Consider the following 22,576-nt stretch of genomic DNA (forward strand, 5'->3'; position numbering starts at 1 on the left):
ACTCCAAATAGGGTTTAGTGAAATATGTAATCCAGAAGGGAGTGTGCTATGATCTCATCCTATGTAAGAGTGTTAAACCAAGTGTGCATATGAAGTGGAATCCAAATCAACTGATGTAACCTGGTTTGTGGAAAGTACAGAATAGTACCAAATAGTACCAAATACACAAGTTTTATGTCATATACTGTCTTTTCTTTTAAGTGGCTCTTTCTAACTCTTTTTTAAAAAATAGAGTGGGCCAATGAAATAATTGTGGTGAAAGGTAGGAGTATGATTTAAAAGAAAAAATGAGAAAACACCGCCTAATGAGAATTGTATAAAAGCTTGGGCCATGACTATGTAAATCAGATGTTCTGCAGACATCTCAGCTTTGTTGGTTGATTCAATAAAGTCTATTGATTTTTGGCATCCAGAACCCCTTGTCTTTGGGAGTCTTTTTTCTTATTCTGAATTGAAGAGTTTTTGCATGACAGTAGCAGGTGTTGAGGAAGTTTCTGCTGCATGTAACTGTATCTGTATGTCTAACAAAAGATGGTGAAATTTAAAATTTACTAAAATTTAACAGTGTGGCATTTTGACAAACGTTCAAAGAGGAAAGTTTTGGTACACCACAGTTTCACGACAAGTGATACAAATGTTGTTAACAGGTCAGTTGCTGGGGGGTTGGGTGGATTTCCTGCGAGGTCATAATAATAATAATAATAATAATAATAATAATAATAATAATAAAACATGGTGGGTTCTCTTTATAACTGGAAGAAATTGGCATTCTTGCTATCTATTTTAGATTTTTGGAGACTGTTTAAAAAACTTGGCATATGTCACTTTCAAAACTTCAACTTAAGAGATCATGGAAATATTACTAGTTTTTTCTTTTTGAAAACTTTCTTTTTGTAACTTTGAGATTTTTCCTTGGAATATTGTGATTTTATTCTTGAAATATTACAAGTATTTTCATGAAATACTGCTACTCTAATTTTCATTCAAACAGAAAGCTTGACTTTATTTCTAAAAATATTTTTGAAATTTTATTTAAAACTTTTAAAATGATACTAACATGACATTGTAGGGCTTTTTTTAACTTCATGGTGCTGTATATAGATAAGAATAGGCCATTATTTAGTGATTAGGTTCAAATACTGTATATTAATATCAAAGCTGTAAACACTCAATAAACATCATTCTGAAGCATCACATCACCTTTATTTCACTTAAGAGCAACAAAGTCCAGCATATGCTGAAAGCTAGGGGAGTTACACGATCTGGGTGACAGGACACTGATCAGCCTGATCCAGGAACAGCGTCTGGAACATGTGGTTATAGAAGCTGGGGTGGTACAGGCAGGCCCTGTTGCAGTCCGGATTAAAATTCACCTCCAGAATCTGAGGCTGCATTACTCGATTTCCTGGGAAGCAAAGAAGAGCACATGATGTAAAACACTTCCAAACAATCTGGATTCACAAATATATCAGTATACAGTATCTAGATAAGGGTTTTTTTTAAATTAAAAAAAAAAAAAAAAAAAAAAAGGATGATGGGTTTCATTAAGATGGTTAGTTTTCATTAACTTGGTTAACAAAAAATATTTCTGCTGTCCTCTAGGTATTATGCTGCATTCGACTTTAGTGGGAAGTCAGTACTCGGAATTTTCAACCTCCATGCAAGTGGGGGAAAAACATGGATGTCTCCATGTTTGTCTTTTGTTAGCAACAAGCTAGCCAGCTAACTGTGATGAGTGATGTATATTTATCTTCTCAATACAGCAAACTGTGCAGTCAGTGCTACAGATTTAACAAGCGAATAGTATGTTGATTTATCCAAAGCAATTACTTGTATGTACAGTGTTATTTATTTCAGGATAAAGAAGTGCTACTTTGTTTACTGTTGATGCTGTGAGCAGCCATGTTGATTTGACATCACTAGCTGAAGCTGGGGTCGAAGAGACCGTCCTGACCTCCTGAGTAGGTGTTACGAGTTGAGGGGGCGTTTTCTTTGGTTTGTCGTACCCGGAGGTCGGAAGTTCTGAGTTAAGAGTTTGTGTTAGTTCTCCTGTCTTTCTTTCCTTTTCCTTTCTCTTTCCATTTTTCATCCTCCCTCTCTTTATTTCTTTGGTTCTTTCTCTCTCACTCGACTTCACTTTTGCTCTATTCCATTTTCTCCCTCCTTTTGTACATGATGCTGAATGAAAGCTGAACATGCTGATCTAATGGGTGAGGACGAGTGAATGAGTGGAGTGTAACATTGTGTAATACCTCCTTCTGCTTGTTCCCATTTCAGCATCAGGTCGATGGCGTATATCGCTCTGGAGGACGGATACGCGCAGATGCCATATGGTGCAGGGCGGGATGACGCTGCCTGAAAGAGCTCTGCAAATGCCTTGAAGATATCCCTCTGGTGCGTGCACACAAACACACACAAACACACAGTTGAATTAGTTTTTGGCAGCTTATTAAATGCATTTACTATGTATCTTATTTCATTTCAGAAATACAGTACTAGTGGTAAGAGTGTAGTAGGGCTGGGCAATATACGGATATAATAACTATACTGTGATAAATTATGTCACAATACACTTTTGTGATATATCACAAGTATTGAGATAACGTGATCACATTTGAAATTAAAAAAAAAAAAAAAAAGCCACTTATTTGATGTTAAAATGTTGTATTGAATCTTTCAAATTCGTTTCACTGGCAGTTATATACACAGTGGGGTCCAAAAGTCTGAGAGCACACTGAAAATCTGGGATTTTTTAAATTTAAAACCGGAAATAAACAGAACATTTTAGAATTTTGATAATTATAAAACAAAAAAGGAAATTTCTAGGTCCCTATTTAAATGTTGAGTCTTAACCCTACTATTGAAGCATGTGCTCAGATGACACGCCGATGGATCTGATCTAACATGGATCATCAGGTTTTACACAAAGTTGTGGAGTCCATGCCAGCTCAAGTGCACACTGTCATTAAAGCAAAAAGGAGATGTACCCAATAATAATAATAATAATAATAATAATAAATAATAATAACTTTATTTTATATAGCGCCTTTCTGCAAACTCAAAGTCACTTTACAATATAAAAATAGATAAACACGACAGCAGACAAAGAACAAAAGGAAATAAACAAGAAATCCATGGCATGAATCAGATCATACAGCCAGAGATCAGAAAAGCAAGAAAGAAAAAGTTGTGTTTTAAGGTGGGTTTTGAAATCCTGTAATGAAGAAAGATCATGTATGTTTTTGGGAAGAGAATTCCAGAGTGTGGGGGCAGAGATACAAAACGCTCGTCCACCAAACGATGCTAACCTGTGGCGTGGAATTAACAGTAGACCAGTATCTGAAGCGCGTAATGCGCCAACTGGGGAGTGAGTACGAATGAGATCAGAAATGTATGGGGAGGCGAGACCATGAAGTGCTTTGAAGGTGAGGAGGAGAATCTTGTATTGAATACGAAAACGAACGGGTAGCCAGTGAAGTCTGTGTAGGATGGGAGTAATATGAGAGGATTTCTTAGAGAAAGTGAGAACCCTAGCTGCAGAGTTCTGGATATATTGGAGCTTATTTAATGTTGTGTTTGGTAGACCATAGAAAAGAGAATTACAGTAGTCGGGTCGAGAAGTGATGAAGGCATGAACCAGTGTCTCAGCGTCATTGATATTTAAGAAGGACGAGCAATATTACAGAGGTGAAAGAAGGCAGATTTAGTGAGTGAAGAAATGTGAGGCAGGAAGGAGAGAGAGGAGTCAAAGATTATACCCGGGTTTTTAATGGTGGTGGAAGGTCGAACCAAAATCCCAGCAATGTTAACATTATCAGCACAGAAAGGAGCAACATTTTTTGGTGAACCGACAAGTAATAGATCTGTTTTATCTGTGTTGAGTTTGAGAAAGTTACTGGTCATCCAAGCATTTATATCATTAATACAAGCTGTTATGGAGTTGGTGGGAAATGGAGAGTTGTGTTGAGAACTGATACAGAGCTGGGTGTCGTCTGCATAGCAACGGAAGTTAAAGCCGTGATGACGGATAATGTTACCTAAAGGGAGCATATAGATGATGAAGAGTAAAGGCCCAAGAACAGAATCCTGAGGAACACCGTGAGAGACAGGAGCAGAGGACTTAGCCTGGCGGACAGAGATGTAATGCTAGCGGTCAGACAGGTAAGAAGTGAACCAAGATAGGGCAGTTCCAGAAATACCAAGAGCAGACAGTCGTGAGATTAGAATACTGTGAGAGATAGTGTCAAAAGCGGAGAAAAGATCTAACAGAATTAAAATGCTAATGGAGCCAGAGTCAGTGGACATAAGAAGGTTACTGACAACCTTAAAAAGAGCTGTCTCAGTGCTGTGAAGAGTGCGAAAACCGGACTGGAAACATTCATAGAGGTTATGAGATGACAAATATGACTGAAGTTGAGCAGCAACAACTTTTTCAAGTAGCTTTGAGAGAAGCGGAAGATTTGAAATTGGTCTGTAATTGGCCATAACGGAGGGGTCAAGGCCGGGTTTCTTTAACACTGGTGTGACAGCTGCAGCTTTTCATTCAAGAGGAACAACACCAGTGCTGAGAAGTTGAGAAATGAGAAGTGATATAGGCCGCGAAATAACAGGTGCAGAGTTTTTGAGTAGAGCAGTAGGATCAAGATGACAGAAAGATGGATTAGATTTTTTTGAGTAGCTCAGAGATATAAGCAGGGGTTGGAGAGTCAAAATCAGTAAAAGCACCAGGTGCAAAATCAAAGGGGAAGTCATGTGAATGGATAGGAGAGTTCATTGTTGGAAAGAGATTTTATTTTGGAAGAAGTGTAAGAAAGACTCACAGAGGTCTACTGAGTTACTCATGACAGGTGCAGGAGGGTTGGTGAGTTTATTGACTACAGAAAACAGTGTTTTAGGACGGGAGGATGCATTGGTAATGTGTAAAAAACTCTTTAATTCATGTAAATATTTCAAAGAGTTTTTTCACTGATAATATGATTTGTAATGTTTGTATTAAACCTTTGTGTTAAATTAAAAAACAATGCCAAACAGAAGATTTTCTCTAGTGGTCACCGGGACCAATCCATTAACACACTCTACATGCCTGGTGCTGGTGTGTTGGGACACGTGAGAGAGCAAAAACGTTGCTCTGAGAACCAAGTTGGGAAAAAATACTTTAATGCACTTAGCCACTTGCCCCACCCCAAAACAAAAAGAACAAAATTTCGTATATATCTAATAATGAATTTGTTTCTATAGGTTTTTTTTTTTTAACTTCTGAGACTTACCTCCACCTCTTTCCATGGATATTCTGCATACTGCTTTTCAAACATAGGAATGAACTCGTCATAGTGAACCTTGAAGAACCAGACAGACAGAAAAATGTTGGATCAGAATATTATTACTGGCATCAACTAATAACCAGTTAAACAGAAATTTCCATTACTCAAAAATGCATAATAAGAAAAACACCTAATTTCTCATTATGTGTTCTCGCTAAAGACTGTTTTAATAACTGTCAAAATCTTTATTACATTAACAGGTCTTTGTTAACGAGGCGTAAATATTTCTGTTTTAAGGAAGTAATTATGTAATTCTATTCAACATGTGGTAATGATTAATCAGATAAATTATCCTAAAAAGGTGGTCGGTATTTAAGCACAGATGCACATACAGCATTCTGAAACTAAATAGCGTGCACACACACACACACACACACACACACACACACACGCACGCACACGCACGCACACGCACGCACACACACATTCAACTTTGGGATCAATCACTCAACTAATGATGAATGATTACAGGTTAAACGTCAATGACTAAATTCTGTTTTAAGGATGTAATTATGAATTTTATCATTTTCAACAAGTGGTAATAAGGCAGATGCAATAAGTGTTTCTTCCATCATTTTCTTCCACCCTATTGCTATAATTAATCAAACAATACAGAAATGATAATAATGTATCATGATTTGGAAGTTCTGTTTTAAGGAAATTAGTTAGTTTAATTAGTTAATCATGTTTAAGTGGTAATAATTAGTCAGATAAACGTCCTACTAATCTCTTTCCTAACCAATTTCTCCAACCAATCAGAATAAAGACTAAGGTTATTAAAGCTAAAGTTATTAGAATTTGTTTATCAATTTAAACATTTATTTCTAGAAAGAAGCAAAAGTATCTGTCAATAGAATAAGATTTTCTGCAGCTGTTATTTGTTAATAATCTACTGTTCAATCAGAGAGGAAGTGAGAAGCACATAAAGAGTGCGATGAAGTGATGAAAATGATTTCTCTTTCTTTTGTGGTTAAAGAAAAAAAGTTGTGAGATATCAAGTGATAGGCCTGAACAGAAATAGAAATTTTCAGTGAAAGAGATTAAATGCCAGTACATCAGAACCCTAAATAAAATATTATGATGATCTATGTGGTGCTAGGAAAATTCTCCCACTCGTACATACGACATCTTCATGATGTGCAGGCAGATTTAATCAATGCTGATGACATGAAGTTCATTAAAATTCACCATGCTGAGGGTTTGTGCTCACACCTGTTTCAGCTGAACACCTTCAGCATAGTTCATCACCGTGTAGTGCTTTTGATAATCATCAAAATGATCCAGAGAGAACGGCCTGGAGGAGGATAGAGATAGAGCGAAGGAATTAGAAATGGAGGAGAGGGAGGGAGGGAGCTTGAGCGGATTATAATGTTGCACATGTGGGGTAACAAATCATCAATTGTTCTTGCAGAGCCAGTAGCTTTGAGCCAAGGTATAATAAATCTTAAGCCAAAAAAAAACTTCATAGAATTCTTCCAACAAAAACAGATTTATAAACAGAGTATATAATAAATCTGTATAGAAGTCTGTATGGAAGAAATCATATATGCCACATATTAGCCAATATAACTCAGAATTATCATTTCATTAATACAGCAAGTAGCCTATTACTATGCACTATAAATTAATCTATGTAGTAGTTTCTGTGTATCAATTCATTTCTTGCACGAAGAATTAGGAGAGACTGAGCTCGTGGGGGAGAAGGACTAGAATACAGATACTAAATATCGGGAGAAGTAAACTTTTGAGAAAGTACAGGATGACCTGGAAGGCTGAGTGCCCACTCTTACATTATGACATCATTAATTAAGGTTTAACACAAAAAACAGGATGTAGGTGAATAGTATAAAAGAGTGATGTAGAAGGCTGATTGTCAGAAGACTTTGTGTTGTCATACGACTGCATAAAACTCTTCCCCTCGATCGGGAATAAAGGTAAAAGGTTTCTCTCTGAACAATCTGCCTCGGACTCTTTCTTCTTTTAAGGTCAATTTCCACAACATCTGCAAATAGACAGAACTGTTTTCTGACGTTATGCAGAGGATGCACATCTGTTCTCCTCCGTGAGACATCTCACGACGCACTTCACTTGGATGCATCATCAGCGATGTAACCTGGGGTCATCAGGTGTTTTTGGGTCTTTCAACATCAGGCACCCTCGCCTAGCACTGATTGGAGTCCTGCTAATCACCCATGAGGGATTATCAAGTATAAAGGAAGCAATAAAACACTTAGGGAAGTTCTGTTACAGGAAAATAATGAAAATAACAACTGAGCGGACTTAGTGTTATCTCCCCGAAGTTGATTATTTTCCAATAACAGCACATCATGTTTTTTTTAGGTTAGTAAGACAGAAACCTGCAGTTTGGCATATTACAAAGAAACTGCAAAGTCATCCATTTTTGGGCTTCTCTGTGGTGTAAAAATTAATATTAATCTCGGACTGTTACAAAGCGCTGACACTGGAGACTCCTTCCAAAAATGTTAATTAAAGGACTCCCTACAGAAAGCTATACCATATAAATGATCATAGGTTTTTTCTTTGTTAAATAACAACACATTTTTTAGATCTGTGAATTATTTATAGGCTTAGATTATGCGAAACATCTGCCATAGCCAGTGTAAGCTGTTGCTATAGAAATGTATCAGAATGACAGCATTAATATAAATCTGTAATTTGAATTACAGCCAGAACTAATGTCAGAGCTGCTGTTATATTATTTAGCCACTGGACAGGATACATAGAAAAGGTATAGGATGGGACCAAGCAGGCGAGTGTGTGTGAGGTAGAGTGTGTGACCTGTTGGCGAAACGGAGCCAGAAGATGTTGTAAGCGTAGAGTCTCAGAGGCTGCACTGAGCGCAGCAGCACCATATAACGGATGTCGAACTTCACCAGACCAACCTCCTCTCGGTCAAACAACACGGGGTCCTCCAGGTACTTACACACCACCTGACATACACAAACATACACACACTTAGAAATTCCAGAAAAAAAACATTACAGAAATTACAGAAAAAAAACAGCTGCCATGGAATACAGAGAACCTGTCAGAGACAGTATGTTAATATTATTTAAAGTTTTTAAATTAATCTGAATCCTGAAAAAGAAAGACTAAGAAATATTTATCTGACTCTCTGACCGGGTATAAATCCTACGAAGGCTGTATAAACCATTTAAATTACTTCGCTGGTTTTTACACAGTAGTATATGAATCATTTTATGTATGGCACAGTTATGTGTTATTCATTAGAAAATATGAGTACATTAATAACTTTCTTAGATTATATTTTGAGTTCACAAGCTTGCACAAGGAATGAGATCTTTCACGCCTTACTCTATGTGCTTGGGGTCGTGTGGTTCTGTGTGGGTGTAGAAGTAGAACCATTGCTGGGTCAGTGATTTAAAATACTGGCAATGATTCATACAATTTAAAATCTAGTGTAATTACTATAATTAGTTTATATGCTCCACCACAACCAACAATAGGAACAAATAAAAGAATGAATAAAAATGAGACTAAACCCCATAGCAAACTGTTGTCAGTGAACAGAAAGTTGGAGAAGGATTGTGGTAATGTTCTGTCTCTCCGCCCAGTAAAATAAATATTTAATCTGAAGAGGTGACACAATACCATGTTTTCCTTTTCTGATAATGATAGTGAAACTTTGACAGATATCGATACCTAACAGACATTTTTGTCCTTTAAAAACTACTAAGCTTTGAAATTATTTCTTAACAGAAGCACTTCATTTACATATAGCACAAAATACACAGCTTAAAAAAAGATGACCCCTACCCCCCCAAAAAAAACCCAACTTTCTTATTCAGGTAAACTTGTGGCAAATATACATTATAAATTATAACATCATAAAATCAGTTCTAACAAAAAAGTACAATCATGGCTCTTTACATGTAAAAATTTCCAGTCCCAAAAATCCTTTCCTAATCCAATTCCTGTCTTTTCCAGGTGATACAAGATCGGATCAGATTCATTCTATTTTTCTCCGATATCTGATTCCTATCGGATCGGTGCCATTTCTAATGATTTCTTTTAGGATTTCTACGACTCACGTTCATTGATTAAGCAAATGTTACTTTTTACTGTGGATCATTCTGAGCAATAGCTCACATTTTTTAAACACTGCAAACCTGCGTACCTTTGGGGTGCTCTCTCTCTGTCGAATGATGTAGTCGAGGTTGTTCGTGATGTGTGTATCCAAACCTCTGGCCAGGTTCCAGGGCTTACAGATCCAGTGATTATCTTCTCCTCTAAGAAACCAACAGAGTACAAATACACTTCTCACACATTTGAAGATGGACTATAACAGCAGGCCAGCCTGATTCTGATGAGCTAACAAAGTGGCTTTGCCTCAGTATTAAACAAAACCAGACAGCTGACCTCTCCTGCCGCTGTAGGTAATGTTTGATAAACTGTGGGAGCTCTGTCTGAAGATTAAAGGTCGTGGGAAGCCACGGCGGTGAATGTCCTCCTCGCCTGGCTCTCCGTGCCACTGATGCCAGACAGTCCTTTGTGGTTAATACTGTCTCACAGGGGAACTGGTTCAGCAGGACGTGAGGTCGCTCCTCACTCAGCTTCCTATTGGCAGACCAATGCGTCATTTAAAAACAAACAAACAAACAAACAAACAAAAAAAACCCACAAGTATTCTTCTATTAGTTATGATGATGAACCGAATGGATATATTATGTACTTTTCCTCTAATTATACTATATATTATTGACACACATACTTATAATGACGGATGTGAGAATACACCCAGAGTATGTCGGCTTCATCTTCTTGTTCGGTGAATTGGAATTGTGGATGTTTCAGATGGTCCAAAACTTGCTTCATCTCTGTGTAGACCCTGTTACACACACACACACACAACAACAACAACAACAACTGTAAAAACTAAGGTGAAGCTACATCACATTGCATTATATCTATATCTACAGAGAAAAGAGCAAAGTGGACTAGTGCAGAGAGGTTTTGTGGTCACAGCAAAACTTTGCATAACCTTAGGGTCAAATATTCGGAAAAATGTGGACAATTGATTTTAAACTACTAAAATGTTTAGATACTAATTTACTAAAACCTGAAAGAAACAGCACTAATTAGTGTGTGATGTATATAATGTATGTGATGTATGTATGTATATTTCATCAAATATTGTTTTGACAGATCTAGGTCAAAGGTCAACAAGAATGTTATGTCTATATCAGAGGTTAATGATGACAGGATTCTACTGAAAATCTAAAAGTGGTTTGAACCTAAGATGTTAAATACATATGTGCACATGGATTACCCCCTCCTCCACCCCCACAGTCCTTTACTCACTTAACACCTGTGGGGTGTGTGTGATTGCCTATCATTTACACACATGTTTTGAACATCTGAGGTTCAAATTACATTTTGATTTTCAGTAGGAACCTATCATCAACCTTTGACATAGACATAACATTCTTGATGACCTTTGAGCTACACCTGACCACAGACATTTGATTGACGATGAACTTGATGACCTAGATCTGTCAAAACAATATATGATGAAAGCCACATACCATTATTATATATCACCTGTTACACTTTCTAAAAGACCTTGACTTTCCTGAGCGTTTAATCCCACGAGATGCTCTTTTCAGCACCTGAACAAATGCATTACATCTGCGTTATGTAGCACAGCTTGGTGAGAGAATCGATTATTTTGATTTTACCTCTCTTTACCCATATGTAAATAAGACAAAGATGTATCCGACTGGTCACCCTATCATCATTTATCGTGTTAAAGTTAAAGTTCAAGATATGCATCTTGGGTAGTTGATGAGACCACTAAATGGGAGTACATACACAAGTATGAGGAGAATGAAGGGATCAAGTTGGATCTAAACTTTATTATCGTTAATCCTGCCAAAAGATCTGTGGCTAATCTTGCACTAAATTTGTTGTGAGGGTAAGATCTGTCAAAGACCAGACAGATCGAACACAATTTTTATCAGCGATCCCACAGCGAATTTGGTGGAAAAAACAAGATTCCGCAAATTTAATACCTGCTCTTCAGTCGTATTAATTTACACACCTAATTACTGCAGCAAATCACACTGCAAGTGCTAAATTATACACTAAGGCAAGGTTAGAAAGCAGCCTAAATAAATAAAATTTCCATATCATTTTAATAAAACATGGTTAAGCTTTTTAAAAGCAGAGATGTCAACATATATTACCAGCGAAACCTGTTTTTTATGTAGTACATCATTTCTCTAGGGTATTTACATCAGAAAAAGGCTAGCACAATCAGCATGCAGCAGTGACGGTAGTGAGTATGGAAATATTACTCACTTTAGTACTTTCCCATCAGGCACACCGTAGGCTTCAACTTCTACTGGGAGCTTCTCTTTGTTCTCCTGTAAAATGGTCTAAGGTAAAGATATTAAAGAAATTAGAGACATTAAGATGACATTAAAAATGACATATTATTAAATATGATCTAAAATAAAGATAACCTTATTAAAGTTATGTTTAGAATATTTATACCATAGTTGAATTCTCAGATCTGACTGGTTAGAAGGGGTTGATATCATAGATATATAACATCATCATGCTAATGCAGTCTCACCTGAGTTTAAAGACATGAAGTTGAAATGAAGACATAAAGCACAACCAGAAACAAGAGTCTGTACCAATATACAAGTAAATAAGTTCTTTTATTATGTTAGAGTATGATTAGTGTTCATTTAAATCAGTGATTCTCTTTTTTTGCAGTCAGGAACCCTTTTAACTTAATTCCATTGACTTCCTCAGTATAAATATGTTTTATGAACATAACCTAACTATTCAAATATTAGTCTCATTATATAAAATGTATACAATTGTATTTAATGGAGCTATAAAGCTTTTTAATTCCTAAACCTTCCATTCACAGAACATATTTGATTAAACCCATTCAATTTAGTTAACCAGTCAAACTGGCTAATAAATATGAGAACTCAATAATAAATAGAACTTTTATATAAAATATAACTTTTGTTCTGATTTTCAACAAAATTTTAAAATGTGGATCTCGACCTACACATTCCCCGTGAGGGTGCCTGGACGTCTCTGTGAGAGCAAAGGATCTAAATAATTAGTGAATAAGGTGTCTTCAGTCTTCTTTTATAGACAACAAGGGACTCAAGATGTTTTGCATAGTCAAAGGAATTCATTAGCTCATTCCATCACCCAGGCACCAGCACAGACAATAGTCTTGGTGCTTAATTGTCGCTGTTGTATTTTGAAGAGTTATGTGTCAAGCCGAGATGGCTCCAAGGGTTCAGGACTAGATCACTCGTGGAGTGGAGGAATGCAGCAGTGTGAAATGATGTGGGTTAACTTTGTCAAGTTGTTAGAGAGACTAAACAATACTTTCAAAACACTAGGAAAACTGAGAAATCCTCCTGACACTCCAGAAAACTGCATGTGCTGAGAATGACAATTTATCATTCAACACTACACCACACTTATGTCTATGTCTTTTCAGAAAGAGTGATCCAGGAGCTTTCAAAGGCAAGATCAGGCCAATAGACTTTATTCTTCCAAGAATCAAGCTGAGCAGTGCAGCGAAAGCTCCCCAACTCTTCAGAAGGGTACTCTTATATTCATTTTCATGACAAAAACTTCCATATCCTGTTTTTCACAAGACCCAACATTCCCATATAAGTGAAGTGAAGTGAAGTGTGGCCAAGTATGGTGACCCATACACGGAATTTGTGCTCTACATTCAACCCATTCAAGTGCACACACACAGTAGTGAACACACACACACACACCGTGAACACACACCCGGAGCATTGGGCGGCCTTTTTTTTTTTTTTTTTTTTTGCTGTGGCGCCCGGGGATTTTTGCTGCAGCGCCCGGGGAACATATATGCTTATGTTATTGTTTAAGGAAGCCTTACTCACTTAAATTTACAGCTTGTTCCTGCTCTCCCCACTTAGCAGGATACCAATGCCTATGTAAGGTCATATAGATCACTTTTCAGTCCGTGACGCAGTAATATATACCAGCTCAGGCTTTTGTGTAGTTGGTTTTAGGTAATAAACTGAAATTCATGACAAGGTGTCTGCTAGGCATACTGAGATACAAGTAAGCTGGGTATCTGATGTTAGGAGGCAAAGCACGACTATAGAAGAAGCCATGTTCATCCATCAGCAAGAGAACAGGTATACAGAGAAAAGATAAGAGGACTGAGTACTGAGGAGCCTGTAGGAAACCATTTGCAATGAGCACAGATGTGTAGACTGATGTGTAGACTGTCTGGAGGAATGTGGGACAGAAAGAAGTTCCCTCAATACATCAATGATCAATTAATTTGTATGCCATTTTAACACATTTTATGAAAAATGAACCAATGAAGAATTATGGTGGATGATTTAATTTCATACCTTACTTAATTTGTTAATCACTGATCCATTAGTTAATTATCTAATATTAGTTAATCCTTTATTATATTCTGTAGTCTCACATTTATGTTGATAGCACACCTGCGTTTTATTATTTAGGCTTATTTGTGTTATTTTTATTATTATTTGTGTATGTTATTATTATTTGTGTGTGTGTGTGTTTAAGGATGTAGGGAGATGTCCCTGAAGGCCTGATTTAGGGCACAGAGGAATTCCTACTCCGTCAGGACTGATTTAAGGCACTAAAGGGAAATGAAGTTGCAGTCATGTCCTCTTATCATTGCATGATGGATGGGATAGGCCTGGAATCTAAAGACATGAAGTAATTCTCATGTACTTGTTGTTACGTTTTCTTTCCTGCTAATTATACAGACATTTAGGATAATTCATGTTTAATTCTAACTTTATTTAACCAATAAGCAGGACATTCTTTGTCTACTTGTAACCAATCACAAATACAGCCCTGTGAGGTAAACGATTTAACTGCATGCATCACTTTGTACGTTGGAGTTCTTCTCCTCGGCCATGATGAGAATAAATGTATTACTCTGCAGTCAGCTGTGTCACTGTGAGCTTAAAAGACATATGGGTTCGCAAGACATACGCAAACCAAAGCCGTCTGCTCTCCCCAAAAGTTTTTGGCAGTCTTTATCACACCCGATGGAATTCCTCTCCAGGTTATGAGGTCTGGTGTTTATTCAGGTGCCATTTGGTTAGTATCCTAAATTAGGGAAGAATCTAGAACCTGAGGCACATACTGTGTTAGTGAGACACTATTTCCATCTGTCCCCAATGCAATTATACATGCATCCTATGCTCACTTTCAGGTCTGTTTAACCTACTGTGCTTTTTTTTTAAATACATTTTACATATTACTCTTTTCTGTTTTCCTTATTTTCTTGTATTATGTAATAAACTTGTTTAACAGACTCGTTCCTTAGGCACTCAGTTGCTCTTTTGAGGAAATAGTATGTTGAATGAATGCTCGGAGAGAGTTAAGAATAATGTTCTGCCAGATATGTCTAACGGAGCACCTGGCAAGCAACTGCTGCTGCAGCTGCTGAGCAGAGTAACTTTTTCAGCCCATGCTTCGAATTATGAGCCTCTGAGACGCTGAGAGATTTGTTTCTTCAAGATTCTAACCTTATTGTTTTGGAACCAGTTACAGTAAGCTAATAAATTAATAATAAATATACAAGATTAACACACACGTTTAACCTTCACTTGCAGGCTCCCATGGCGGAAATCTTACTGAATAGTGCGAAGTGCTGATACTGGAGACTCCTTTCAGAAATGCAAAATAAACACCTCAAAGGGTGCTTCACCTTATCAACAAGTTTATCTTAATTGGTTTATGATTAGACAATTAGACAAACCTCATAATAAATGTCAGCAGGCTCTACAGTCTCATCACTCACTCCTTCCAGGTCAGCGGGTAACCATGGTAACAGTCGACACTTCCTCACCAGTGAATCTGGCTCCCCGTAACAGTAATCCCTCGTCACCTCATCTGGAGAAGATCAGGAACATGAGACCTTCATCAAGAAATCAAATCCTCTTACTCTTACTCTCACAAAAGATCAGGAAGCACTAATCATTCTTCTAAGACTAAGTAGGAAATGTAGAATCACATCTCATGTACTTATATGAACTGTTTCAAACGTTCTAATCGTGTGGTCTGCTACCCAAACTCTCTCTACCTGTTACATTTCATATCATATTTTTGTTCTGACAGGTCTAGGTAAGAGGCCATCATCAATCAAATGTCTGTTGACAGGTATTGGTCAAAGGTCATGTGTCAGAAGTGAAAAACATATCTGTAAGAGAATGTGGCCCAACATATACAACCACACACAGACCCAATGCTACCACCGTGAGGTGGACGGACTATTCGGATTACTATTTTGAGAGTACTGTTCGTAAAAATTTCACGTTTACTCCGAATGGCATTTTCGAGCATCGTCAGAAAAGACTGCAATTCGATGGAGCCACTGATTAATTGAATACACAATTAGTGTGTGGGTGGGTGATGTGGTAGGGTGGGTGCTTGTCTGTGTGTGTGTGTGTGGTTGTATATGTGGGGCCACATTCCCTTACACGTATGGGAATGAGTGAGAAAGTGATAGACTCTGAATTGACTTGATATGAGTGAGAAAGTGATTAGACTCTGAATTGACTTGACTGTGTGTCGCATGTCACACTTTTAAGGTTTTCATTTAACTCATGCTCATATAATTATCTAATCATTTATTTAAAACCGTCTTCATGTTGTACGTGCTTGGGCAATTTCTTTTACCATATTTATGTGTAATAAACACACAGTTTTACAAGTATATTTTTAGCCCTACATGCCCCTCAGCCAAGATTTTTTTCTTTTTGTTTAATTTAATTACATGTAATGTGAAACTAAATAGCAAACAAAACAAAAGTGAAAGGTGAAAACACCCCAAGCAGCGACAGGCATGTTTTATATGTTTATATAGGTTGGTTATATATAATTTGAAAGAAATGTGTATTTCATGTTTTATTTAAAAGGACTCTTCAATCTTCAGAGCCCTAACCATTTTACTTTTAACCCATTTTTAGTTTCTCATTACTAAACTGGATGCATAATTGTGACAATCATGATTTAGCCATTAACTGCAGCTCTAGTATAGCACTACTAGAACTCCTAGACCTAATGAATTTATTTATTTACTATAATAACACAGAGACCATAAGGAGAAAAAAGTGACCACAAACAGGTTTTTAAAGATTAATGACCACTTCTCCTATAGAAAAATTTTCTTAATCAAAGTATGATTTAAGTATGGTTATCATATAATCCTTCAAGTATAATCAAAAATTAAAATACTTAGCAATAATAAAAGATTTATTACATTTAGAGAGTTACTTTATGCATCTGACTTTACAAGGATATTTCTGGGTATGTGCAGGTGGACTGTGCTTTTGGGAAAAACAATAAGCACACAGTTCTCCATACACTGTATCTTCTTCAGTGCAGATGTGCTCTGTCTTATCTCATGGGAGGGTGTTTTTCTCTCTACCAGACTACTGAAGTGCATTGTTGACGTTGTGATGAAAGTGAACTTTTTAAAAAATAAATAAATAAACTGACTGAACTCTCGCCACGGTTAAAACTAAGATATGGGGACAGTGAAATAATTGTGGCGAGAGATGAGGGTGTGATAAAAAGAAAAAAAGAGAAGACTTCACTTAAGAGAAAGTGTGTGTATGTATGTGTTTGTGTGTGTGACTGTGAGTTTGTGTACCTCCATTCTCCAGATCCTGCAGAGGCCAGAGCACAGAATATGCGATCTGTTGAGGAGCGTAGAACAGAGGAGCCATACAGCAGGACGGCTGAGACGAGTGCTGCACATGGGAGCCAAACTCATCCATTATGTACCAGACGGGCACCTTCTCCTCTGCAGACTGCAACACACACACACGCGCACACACACACACACACACACACAAACCCCAACCCTATTAATTAACTTCAGTTACAGAAATCAAGAATACGATCACAAATAGATTTCAAATTATGATCTATTTATACTACAGCGCTGTTAAATCCTTGATTCTGATTGGACAGAAGGTGTTGATTTATCTTCTATAACATCATTTCTATAGCACTAACTCACACAGGAACTTGATGGACACTCCAAAAAAAAAAATAGATTTAATAAAATCATATAACCATTTATATGTCTGAAGAAGTTTCTTATAAGGAGACTTTTAATTAATCTTTATGGAAGGAGTCTCCAGTGTCAGCTCTTTGTAACAGTCAGAAGTAAACCTGTAACTACGGTTTCCGCCACTAAAAAGTTTTTAAGACAGAAGATTTTGCCCTTTGCAGATTTTCAGTGACATGACAAGCTGTGGTTTTTTTTGTCTTCAAACTTCAGGAGAGAGAAAATGAGATGCTGGTGAGGGAAGAACTGTTTATAGCTGCTAGAATGTAAGTGATACCATAAACTAACTTGCTTCATGAATGATCCACCACATTAAACTTATTTCTAAATATCTTTAAATGTTTAAAATTGTCGCTATTTAATAAATAAAAAACTTGCCGTGGTATAAGAGCAATAAAACACTTTGTGTCATGCTGTCATAGGAAAATAATTAATAATTAATAATAATTAATTATACGCCTGCATCACTGATTATTTTCCTTTAACAACAGAATTCTACGTGTTTTATTCCTTACTTAATACCCTCGATACTCCAGAGCGCTTAATATAATTATAACTGGAATGCTGGAACGTGACGTTTGGAGACATCAGTTAGGTTTGAACATCAGATTTGATGTTTATCATTGTAATTGCTCACACTATTGTTACATTGTCTTTAACATAAGTAATGTTAATAAAATGACACAACAACATTACAAAATAAATTTAATAACCAAGCCATTTTGCGGATGAATTCAAAGCTAGCTGACTGTACGATGTTCATGTTTTCTTTCTTAGTAACTGTCTGATTTACTGTCTCTATTATTTAGTGCTGAATCCCGTTAACATGTATTAACACTACTTAAAACTTTCATAGCTCTTTATATTTTTTTAATAAAACTGAGACAGAAGCTGATGGATTATGTGACATCCGTCTCCGGCATTTGTACTATATTACTCGCATTTCAGGATTTTGTGGATATTGTGACAAATATCATGTTAAACTTTCTGAAACACTGAATTTGTTCTATTCTTTTTAGAAAAGGTGTAATGTTTTATAGTTTATCCCTCAAATTTGGAACACGTCATACCCCCTGAGACAGCTGATAGGTCTGATTAAACTTCCACATGTTTTCCAGCACCAGGTCCACGATGTCAGGATCAGGGGCTTCACCGTGGAAAGGAAGACCCATCAGATCGGCCATTCGGATCAATAGTCCAGGAACCTCTATCAGCTGCTGCCTGGCACTTTCCACCCGATACGTCCAGGCGTGATCCACCAGGTATACACTGCAGAGGAAACAGACAAGGAGTAAACCATCACTGCATCACAGTTACAGCATAGTTAACCATTCATCACCAGTCTGATTCTTTCTGGATTTGTGTTTGCCAAGTGACTCATAAGTAGTATATGCATACATACTACTTTGCATCAATATGATTTACGACCTGAAGTCAACTGGGAAAAACCTAATGAATTTTCCCATAGTTGCAAATTTTGACAGGTCTAGATCAAAGATCGTCAAGAATGTTATGTATATTTGAAGTCATAAGTTTACATACGCCTTGCAGAATCTGCAAAATGTTAATTTTTTTTTTAAATAAGAGACATCATATAAAATTGCATTTTGTTTTTATTTAGTACTGGCCTGAATAAGCTATTTCACCTAACAGATGATTACATATAGTCCACAAGACACATATTACCGAATTTACACAAATGAACCAGTTCAAAAGTTTACATATGCTTGGTGCTTAATACTGTGTGTGTTACCTGGATGATGCATTTTATGTTTTGTGATAGATGTTCATGAGTCCCTTGTTTGTGTTTTTATGTTTTGTGATAGTTGTTCATGAGTCCTTTGTTTGTCCTGAGCAGTTAAACTGCCCACTGTCCTTCAGAAAAATCTTCCAGGTAACTGCACATTTTTTGCTTTTCCAGCATCTTCTGCATATCTGACCCCTTTCCAACAGTAGCTATATGATGCTGAGATCCATCTTTTCACACTGAGGACTACTGAGGGACTCGTACACAACTAATACAAATGTTGCAAACATTCACTGATTCTCAAGAAGGCAACACAACACATTAGAGCCAGGGGGATGTAAAATTTTGAATATAAAATTTTGATTTCTAAACAAAATAATTTACACCAAACATCCTGTTCAAAAGCGCATCATTGGTCCAGATGTTTGATCTGGCACAGGTTTTACGCCGGATGCCCTTCCTGATGCAACCCTCCCATTTTATTCAGCTTGGGACCGGCACTGAGAGTGCACTCCCAGTGACTGGGTTGGTTCCCTGCCTGGGACCGAACCTGGGCCACGGAGGTGAGAGCGCAGAAGCCTTAGCTGCTAGACCACTTAGGACCCACACACACACATATATATATATATATATATATATATATATATATATATATATATATATATATATATATATATATATATATATATATATGTACACACACACATCTTAATCTGTTTATGAAAGAAATACTGCCACTATAAATTACATTTCAAACCACATTTAGATTTTCAGTGTTTTTCAAATCAGCCATAACATTAAAAACCACCTGCTAATATTGAGTAGGTCCACCTTGGGCCACCAAAACAGCTCTGACCCGTCGAGGCATGGACTCCACAAGACCTCTGAAGGGCTTCAGAGTGGGTCTTCCCACCTTCACAGATCTTACCTACACAATATTAGCAGGTGGTTTTTAATGTTATGGCTTATTGGTGTGTGTATACACACACACATACACTCACACACATATGTGTGTGTGTGTGTGTGTGTGCTTGAGATGAGCTTGATATTATCTCGTGATAAAATTATATCAAGTTAAGATAATTCCAGCTAAGACAATTTACAGAACAGGAACAACTGTTTATAGCTGCTATAACGTAAGTGACAGCAACCAGCAACGAATTTGTTTCCACAACATTTATATATATATATATATATATATATATATATATATATATATATATATATATATATATATATATATATATATAAAGTATCACGTGACTTTCTTTAATAAACAAAAATTGTAACTGTTGGCAACTTGATGTGGTATAAGGTGAATAAAACACTTCAGGGGCATGCTGTTTTTGGAAAATAATCAGCTTCAGGGTGGTACCAGTAGCTCCATTTCGAGCCGGTCCATATCACACCACCCTGTCGTTGATTATTTCCCTAGAACAGAACACCACTCATGTGCTTTATTCGGTGCTTATGTGGAGCGTCCGCCATACAAGTTCCTGTGAACTAGCTGTTGCTATAGTAACGCTAACTATAGTGTGCACGTGCGCACTGATATAAGCCGGAACTAGTGTCAGAGCTGCTGTTACCAGGTTGAAAGATGGCTGTGAAATGAGCCTTTAGCGCCCTCACCTGGTCGGATCAGAAGCTTTCAGGCCACTCTCTCGAGTTACAATCACTTTATAAGAATCTTCATGACCAGGGTTGGACGTTTTTCGTACATCTTCCTCACCTTCCTCATCTTCCTGTTCCACGCGCATGATGCCAAACACCTCTCCGGCATCAAACACCTACAACACAAACACACAGCTCTAAACCTTAACACACTGCATTCATGCATGATTAATAAAAAGGTTCATGTTATTGTCATTTGACAGCAGACTGCGCATCTCGTCCCGCTAACTTCACTGTCTCGCGCACACCGGTATGTAGCATTAGCTGCGTGTTTTTTGTTGTTTTTTTATTTACCTCATGTTTCAGTTTATAATACAGACTTTTCCAGTACAGCGGCGGAATTCGAGCCGCCTTCAGAGCAGCACTGTGCAGACCCAGAAACAGTTTATACTCCTCAACTTCTTCTTCATTCACACTCCCGTTTTCCATTTTCACCTCCGTTTTCTGACAGCTTTCAGACTCCTGCCCAAAACACACGTGCACAGCGCTGTGCCGCAATGAATTATGGGAGCGTCGGTTAAAGGAACAGGACCAAAACTTTTTTATTCATTTATTTTATTTTATTATTTCATTATTTTTTCAATTTTTTAAGCACTCCTCAACATTCAGTCTAACACATGTAGTACTTTCACTTTTCTGCTTGTCACAGGGTATGTAGTAGGTTGCTATGACATCAGGAAACGTGGCTACGTAATGACGTAATGGCAACGTAATTTTGTTAGCTGGACTACTGTTCGTTCACGTTTTAAAATATTAATTATTTTTTATACACTATTTGTCTATCCTTTTTCAATAATAATCACTTCATAATCAATCATGCAATTGCTACACATTTAATAATATCTGCTGTGTATACTGGAGTATGTTATCAACTGATATTAATTTCAGTGTAGTAAATTGATTTTTGTTAATTCTGAAGGTTGTAGGAAAATAGAAATGTCTTGACCATGAGCCTGTGTCACAGGAATTGAAGTAGCAAGACTGCCATTTTTCTTACACATGGCCTGAGAATGTTGAGAATCTTTATGTGACATTACTGAAATCTGATGGTTTATACTTGGAAATGAAAAAGATGGACAAGTTTTGGGATGAAAGATGAATATACTTTTAACTTAGCATTTTATGTGAAAGTTAAATGGTCAGATTGTAATTTTATTGTGGGATATTTACATTTTTATAAATCACATTTTAATCCTCCGCTACATTCACCCTACATTTAACCTTGTCCAGTTTAGTAGGACATCTTTATTTATTGCCCTATTCCTGTATTTATCAGGCACAAAATTACAAAACATTGTCTTCGAAACTAGTTTGAGGTCTAGAACCTTCAAAATCCCTTCACATATCCCAGCTGGTTAGAGAGTTGGGGTCAGACTGCAGGGTCAGTCATGATAGCACCCCCGGAGCAGAGAGGGTTAATGGCCTTGCTAAAGGGCCCGACAGTGTGCTGGGGATTGAACTTACACCCTTCTGATGAGTAGCCCAGAACCTTAACAACTGACCACCACTGGCCAAGCAGTAGTTTTAGCTTCCAATTACATGAGCTGATTAATCTATTATAATATAATTATAATAAATGCAAATTTTCATCCTGGGAAAAAACATATGCATTTTTTGGTTATAAATATATAATTGAGCATGGTCAGGATCATAATTATAAAGTTGCAGAATTGGTTTAAAAAATGCATTTTTATATCATAT

The 22,576-nt window shown here is 37.0% G+C and overlaps 1 protein-coding gene across 1 annotated transcript; it reads right to left on the minus strand.

Moving 5' to 3' along the window:
* Positions 1–1,181: 1,181 nt before the first annotated feature.
* Positions 1,182–22,472, minus strand: ttll12 (tubulin tyrosine ligase-like family, member 12). Its single transcript, XM_026923324.3, has 14 exons — positions 21,170–22,472; positions 20,834–20,991; positions 18,528–18,726; positions 17,035–17,194; positions 15,139–15,272; positions 11,664–11,740; positions 10,075–10,191; positions 9,723–9,920; positions 9,481–9,592; positions 8,121–8,272; positions 6,534–6,615; positions 5,268–5,336; positions 2,253–2,391; positions 1,182–1,405 (listed from the first exon to the last, which is right to left on the minus strand). The coding sequence occupies exons 1-14, from the start codon at positions 21,302–21,304 to the stop codon at positions 1,254–1,256; spliced, it is 1,884 nt and encodes a 627-aa protein (XP_026779125.3). The 5' UTR covers positions 21,305–22,472; the 3' UTR covers positions 1,182–1,253.
* Between the last annotated feature and the right edge of the window lie 104 nt (positions 22,473–22,576).

This window comes from Pangasianodon hypophthalmus, chromosome 18 (genome assembly GCF_027358585.1).
Source record: "Pangasianodon hypophthalmus isolate fPanHyp1 chromosome 18, fPanHyp1.pri, whole genome shotgun sequence".
Classification (NCBI taxonomy): domain Eukaryota; kingdom Metazoa; phylum Chordata; class Actinopteri; order Siluriformes; family Pangasiidae; genus Pangasianodon; species Pangasianodon hypophthalmus.